General features: G+C 30.8%; 1 protein-coding gene across 2 annotated transcripts; it reads right to left on the reverse strand.

Annotated features, from left to right (window-relative positions):
• Nucleotides 1-43: 43 nt before the first annotated feature.
• LOC131956052 (D-aspartate oxidase) lies at nucleotides 44-7,028 on the reverse strand. Of its 2 annotated transcripts, none has more exons than XM_059320405.1 (12): nucleotides 6,977-7,028; nucleotides 4,621-4,758; nucleotides 4,161-4,385; nucleotides 3,861-3,972; nucleotides 3,399-3,487; nucleotides 3,177-3,242; nucleotides 2,771-2,825; nucleotides 2,415-2,516; nucleotides 2,124-2,185; nucleotides 1,075-1,192; nucleotides 862-963; nucleotides 44-698 (listed from the first exon to the last, which is right to left on the reverse strand). In XM_059320405.1, the coding sequence occupies exons 3-12, from the start codon at nucleotides 4,352-4,354 to the stop codon at nucleotides 585-587; spliced, it is 1,014 nt and encodes a 337-aa protein (XP_059176388.1). In that variant the 5' UTR covers nucleotides 4,355-4,385; nucleotides 4,621-4,758; nucleotides 6,977-7,028; the 3' UTR covers nucleotides 44-584. The 2 variants fall into 2 exon arrangements, with proteins under 2 accessions (XP_059176388.1, XP_059176387.1); XM_059320404.1 differs by lacking the exon at nucleotides 6,977-7,028 and adding an exon at nucleotides 6,840-6,956.
• Between the last annotated feature and the right edge of the window lie 72 nt (nucleotides 7,029-7,100).

Consider the following 7,100-nt stretch of genomic DNA (forward strand, 5'->3'; position numbering starts at 1 on the left):
TGCTATTCCCGTGTCAGCAAATAAAAGATTATTAACATTCTGCTCTGTATTTTATTACAATTGTTTTATTTCAGTGTTTTAAGTTAGAAGGTCAACATAAATTAACATAAAAACCAATTTAAATAAATATGAATAGCAAATAAACTTTTCCATTTTTTTTTATTCATATATATTTTTTAAATGTTTAAATTTGCATCTTGATTAAACGTTTGTAACAAAAACCACAAAATACTTTAATTGGTTACCTTTGAAAATAACTTTCTCAATCATACTTTCAATTTTCTTTCTCTTATGTGATCTGATTACTCTATAAGTTACCTTTCATCTCTGAATATATTTAATTTTTCTTAAGAGTAAAATATACCACTTCTCAACAGCTTTATAAGTGTTTTTGCTAATATAACAACAGTTACATCATCTGTAAATACAGAACCAATGAAGGATACACAGATTTTAATTATTATTTATTATATTGCTTACAAAATATATTCTCTAAATATAAAATAAATATAATAGGAGAATATACTTTATGTAAAACACCAATTTTAAACTGAAAGTAATTCTAGTTGACTTGTAGTGATACATCATAGCCTTGACCTAGAAGACTGACAGACATCTTTGATGGCTTTAGCAGCGCCAACACCAGCTCCCCACCCTAATGTTATTCCATGGCCTCCATGACCATAATTGTGAAAGATCTATGAGCAAAAATCAGAAGAAAACAGTGTAATATCACTTTTTAATTTCCTTAAAAGTCAGTATTATCCTTTTGGCATTAATAAATTTTTAGAAATACTTTAACTAGCTATTCATGAATTACTATAAAACTATTTATTTCCATAAAGATTGTATTCATCTTACTGGTAGTTTCACTTTGTTACTGCAGTCCATTATTTCCATTTCAAAACGAATTTTGTCACGTTTAGGACGCAGACCAACCCATTCTCGTAAAACTTTTACTCCCTGAAAGAATTTTCGCCTTGTTTATTTGGATGAACATGATTATGTTAATGTGTTATTTTTTTAATTATTTAATAAAAGCAATAAAAGAAACAACAAAAGTATTATCCTCACTTTGAGCTGTGGAAACAGAGCCTGTGCTCTACTTAAAATGTGTTCACGAGTTGCAGGATCAGGCACTGTGTTGAATTTGCCAGGCTCTCTGGTTCCTCCAATTATCAATTTATCAACACTTAAATAAAGAAGTTGGTTGTTTTTTATATTTCTCATATACGAAGCATATAGAAAGTATTGTAATTGTGTAAAAAACAAATTGAGATTTTTACAAATCTCAACGTTTCACACCTCCCTGAGTTGGAAAAACATAGTTTTGTAATTTTGAGCGTATGTCTGTGTGTGTGTGTATGTGTGTGTGTCTGTAAACACGATAACTTGAACACCGTTACAGCTAGGTTGATGAAATTTCATATATAAGTATTATATCAAATTTGTAGTTTTGTATCAACTTTTCAGCAATTTCTGTTAACAGGAAGTATAACTTATTCTACTTTCAATTTTTCAAAAGCCTATAACTTGAGTACTGTTTCAGATAGATGAACGAAATTTCACATATAAGTAAAATATCTACTTTTCTGCCTGCTATCAAATTTTGAGTAATTTCCGTTTACCAGAAGTAGTAATTTACGCTATTTCCAATTTCTCAAAAAACGCATGTGAATTTATAAAGTACTAATAATATTCCGCACTATTATACACATATTATTTAGCATTCACTTGGTGCGCAATTCTTTTTTTCTACAAGATTCTATTCTATTTTAAAAATGTATAAGTAATTAAAAATGGTGTCTATTTCCGAGTTGCCATTCCTCGTAGTGATATAAAATATTCGAGAAAGTTTAAGGGAGATCACTACCAGTTTATTTTAATTCTACTCACAATTTTTTTCTCTTTAATAACTGCTGTTAACTCTCTTGACTAAAAACATTTTAAGGAAATGCATATGCTCTCTCAGTGAAAATATTATTGTTACTATTTAAATTGGTCAGTTATAGTATGGAACAGAATAAACAAGCTTTGCATACAAAATTAAGCACCAAAAGCTGCTTGTCATTTTAAGTGATTTTTTTCCTGGCTTATTTATCATACAAAATTAAAGTGCTTACTGTGGTATCAAATAAACATCATCCTCAGACAAAAAGAAAGTTTTCATCCAAGGGGCATCAACCTAAAAAACAATTTCAGTTCAACTTGTTAAAATAAAAATATAAGAAGATAAGACAGTTTCTTAATGAGTTATGTGATAATATGGTATACAATTATTAAAATAGAACAGAAGAAAATGCTTCAGCAGTGATACTTAACAAGAAATTGAACAAAATATATTTTTATTTCTATCTTTGGTTACAAATCTTTTTTATTTATTGTTGTAGCCGTGGAGAAGAGACTTCACACACCATTACTAGATGCCCTCTGACTGGATAAACCTTTTCATCATGCACCAATTCCCTGGCTCCAAGTCCACAACAGTTGACAACAATATCAAACTCACCAGCTAACTGAAAAATTCATTCATCATTTAGCTAATATGCTCAGAAATACTTATTTACAGGCATGCAGAACAACGAGTTAGGGATAAGATTTAAAGATATAAATACCATTTCTAATGATGCTTTTAGCTACTTGGTGTTTTTTATTTTAGGTAATTCAAAATAAATTACAAAGAGTAATTTAAAATTCTAAAGGAGCACATAAACATAACTAGGGGAAGAATGGGCATGCAGTTATACAGCAAAAATATCTTTGGACTTACTTCTTTTATATCATTTATTTTTCTTTTCTGGATAACACCACCAGCAGCTTGAAACCTAAGAAATGTAATGACCATTTGTTTAATGTTTATCTGTTAAAATTTAACATGATATCTGCGTACTTCTAGCGTTAGACTGCTAACCCGATAGTTTCGAATCTGGGTTCAAGTTAGTGGAACGTCCCTGAGTCCACCCAACTCTGATGGGTACCTAACTCAAGTTAGGGAAATTAAGGGCAGCTGGGCATAGTGCTGACCACATTATCCCTTTATATGCTGAGGTCAAGAAACAATAGCATTTTTTAAAAATAGGATATAGTTAAATATAGCAGTTGAAGATCTTTCTTAATGATATGAAGATGCTATGTTTAGCCTCCTTACCTAGGACAAAACATTGTCAACTACCTACCTCTCTGTAAGCCACTTACAAAACTTTTCTGTATGTGTAATAACAGTAGTAAAACTGTAACCATATCTGAGGAGGTCATGAATAGGTCAATTAAGTACATACAAAATTTAACATATTTTAGTTAACATACTCTATCATTTTTTTTTTAAGTTAACAAGCATTATAAATTCTAAAACTACTGTGGATTATTAGAGAGAATGTAAATTAAAATTAACAACTTACTTATAATTTAAATTCAACCTTCTCAGCTGATCTTCTGACACTTGATGAAAATCATAGGACAGAGTTGCTAGTAAAGAATAAGCACTCTCCTAATGATGGATTATAATATAAAAGATGTTACTCATTTTTTTTAAATCTGTCTTTTCAAAGGTATTTTCAATATTAAGTTTAAACTGATTTTACAGACTAAGCGATTATAATCATTGTAATTCTAGTACAAAGTATGATTAAGAGCTTGTAACACAAATATATATATATATATATATATATATATATATATATATATATATATATATATATATATATATATATATATATATATATATATATATATATATATATATATATATATATATATATATATATATATATATATATATATATATATATATATATATGTATGAAATATGTATGAAATATATATGAAATATGAAACATTAAAAGAACTTATCTAATCTTCACCTGGGGTTTGTTATATACAACTGTACCAGACACCAAAGTTTGACCACTCTCATTGGCTGAAGGTGACTGGGCAAGTTCACTATAAAACTCCCATGAATCTTTCACCCATTGGCTAAAGAGTGTAAATACATTTTGTTGTTTAATATTAGCCTAGGCAGGATTTCTGACCTGTTGTGGTGATTTTATTTTGCATGTTGAAAATAGTTATTTACAAGACAGTAATTAGACCTATTCAAAATGTGTATAGGAAATTTAAAACATTTTAACACTTTAAAATAACTATTAAAACTTTAAACTTACGTCACCATTTCCTTGTCTTCAACATGAAAATCATCCATGTTTGGTCTAAAGTAGCCTCCTGCTCCAGTGCTGGTTGTATCAGTTCCAAACTTGTCGGCTATGATAGTGACTTTAGCATCAGGTATCAGCTTTTGGAGATTTACAGCAGTAGACAAACCCATGACACCAGCACCAATAACTGCTATTTTAACCATTTTTTTAGAATCAGTTCTATTAAACTTGGGGCTGAATTATAAAAGAAAATATTAAATAATTAAAACACATCAGTGGAAAAACTTTTAAAATGACATTTGTTATTACTTAGTATATCTAACGATAAAAAAGGCTTCAAAGATAATCATTGTTTCATGCCATTCATAACAGTAAAGTAACCTATAACAGTTAAAATCACTACATTATCAATATACCTAATATAGGCTACATATTTTGACAACATATAACTGACAAAAACATTAAGTACCTTTAGTTTAATCACAATAGATGGCAACCCTTGCTCTCTCAACCACAATCTACGTGCCACTTAAAACTAAACCAGTTATTTATCTTTCTTTTTAGAATGGCCAAATCTGTTAGGGCAGTACTGAGACAAATCTCTTATCTGTATTCTCAAAAGGAAAAGGAAAATGCAAGTCATTAAAGAGATAGTTGTAACTAGTTCAACACAGTACAGTAGGACTACTTGACCTACATTATTTGCAACTATGTATGTTTTTGCATCATGTTTAGGCTGAAGGGCATACTATTATTAATCACACACCAGCATTAGTCAAGAGTTAAGACAAAATACAATGATGTAATTAATGTCTAAAAGAAAAATTAGTGCAGGCTTGCTATAAAATACTATAAATTGTTGTATTGTATTAAGTGATTCTGGCTACAAGAATAAATCTATTACTATGTTTCTTTTTAAAGTTTTAATACATTAATTTTTATTTAATTAGTTCAGTTTACTATTAATTTGTGTTGGATTTTGAACAAATCTTACTTTTGAATTATCAACACAAAAGAACAGTTGTTACAGTTATGTTTGGTAAAATTACTGGAAGTAAATTATCTGTCTAACATGAGTTTATTATCATGCCTCATCCTTTTGACCATGTCAATGTATGATTTTTTTTGCAGCTTATATATGCTAACATGTTTGCTTAAACTGCAGGGGCATTATTATAATGATTATATAGGCCTACAATGCTGTGTACAATCAAAAGGGGAAGTGTGCAGTGTTTCTTCCAGACTTTTTTCTCTGGGGGGGGGGGGGGGGGGACACTGGTCAAAGTATATAAGTATATGTTTTCTATATAAATTCCATTTAGATCTTGGGGGGGGGGGGCTGGAAGAAACTCTGAAAGTGTGTGGGGGGGGGGGTCACTCACATGAATGAGGGTGGTGTGGGTTACATTCATAAGGGAAGGATTGCAAGCTTGACAGAACAGACAAAGGCAGATTAAAGCTGGTTTCAATTTCATAACCAAATGTACTAGATCTAAAAGATGAGCAAGCTGATGGCCAAGTAAAAGCAGTTGGACACAGGGGCGTAGCGAGGGGGGGGCGGGGGGTGCGGACCGCACCGGGTGACACCATTTAGGGGGGTGACACCAAGGCAAAAAATAGCAAAATATATAGAGAAAAACTCGAGGGGGGGGGTGCAAATCGAAAGTTTGAGGGGGGGGTGCAAATCGAAAATTTGAAAGTTTGTCCCTGGGAAGGGTCTCTATGCCTCTGGGGGGGTGACACCATTAAGTGCCGCACCGGGTGACACCCGACCTCGCTACGCCACTGGTTGGACATAAGATTTAAATCTAGAATAGATCAACAGTACTTCATTTGCGCTATCACCATGCCTGAAATGTAGGCTACTTCTTAAACTTGTTACCATGGCATTAGATGTTTATTTTACAAAGGTTTTAATTAAGAAATTCTTTAAAGAAAATATGAATAGATTAAATTATTTTGCAGTCATCTAATTTTTCTGTTGATCAACAACAATCCGTCTGCTGTCATAGACGACGTCACATTATTTTAAGAAATGTTTACCCAACCCAAACTTTTCTCAACACTCTCATTTTAAATAGAGCACATAAATTTAACACAAACGGGTTTTTCATAAATAAATAAAATTTCTTTAAAATTTAACTATACAAAATAAATTGTGTCACATGTCTTACCCCCTCCCCACCTGCCACCCACTTCCTTAACCACATCATCACATTTAATTTCATCCCCTTTCCCTCTCTTGGTCTTTGATACGTAAGATAGAGTCATTACAGTTAGATTTCTTGTCCAGAGTTACAATATTAATAACTTGTAGGATTGTTTATATATATATATATATATATATATATATATATATATATATATATATATATATATATATATATATATATATATATATATATATATATATATATAAAATAATTATAATTGTCTATAAAACATCTCATGATTTTTTTTTACTCTTCTTAATAATTCCCTTCCCTCCCCTTACGAATCCTCATTAGAAGTTAGAAGTCATCCCCCTTCCCTCGGTCAATTCAGTCAATTGCAATTTTTTAAAGTAGAACTAGAGTCTAGATCTAGAATCTAGATCAAGGCCTAAACAGGATTTCAAAAAGAAAAGTAACTGAACTGGGCCAAAAACTCTCCCATGCGAATATAAATTAAAAGTGCCATTCCTATCACCTCCCAATAATTCGTTTTAATCCATTTTATTCATTACAGCGTTCTTTTTTGGAAAATATATTGTTGATAGGTTTTAATGCGTTTAAAATAACGACATCAAATGTTGTAATCGTATTTTTCTGAAAAGGAAAGACTACCATGGTTTTAAATAGGACACACATTTTAATGAACATGTCATGCTATGCAAGGTTTCCACATTGGCAACTTAAATTGCTTTGAAATAATTAAACATATTTTACATCTTCACATATTCATCATACT

This window comes from Physella acuta, unplaced genomic scaffold (genome assembly GCF_028476545.2).
Source record: "Physella acuta isolate Inbredline_101_S28 unplaced genomic scaffold, ASM2847654v3 ptg001125l, whole genome shotgun sequence".
Lineage (NCBI taxonomy): Eukaryota > Metazoa > Mollusca > Gastropoda > Physidae > Physella > Physella acuta.

Coding starts and splice junctions, on each gene's coding strand:
- LOC131956052 (XM_059320405.1), bottom strand. CDS start 4,354: ATGGTTAAAATAGCAGTTATTGGTGCTGGTGTCATGGGTTTGTCTACT. Junction 2,186..2,414: donor TCAGAGGGCATCTAGTAATG/GTGTGTGAAGTC, acceptor ATTGTTTTTTAG/GTTGATGCCCCTTGGATGAA. Junction 964..1,074: donor CTCTGTTTCCACAGCTCAAA/GTGAGGATAATA, acceptor AAATTCTTTCAG/GGAGTAAAAGTTTTACGAGA.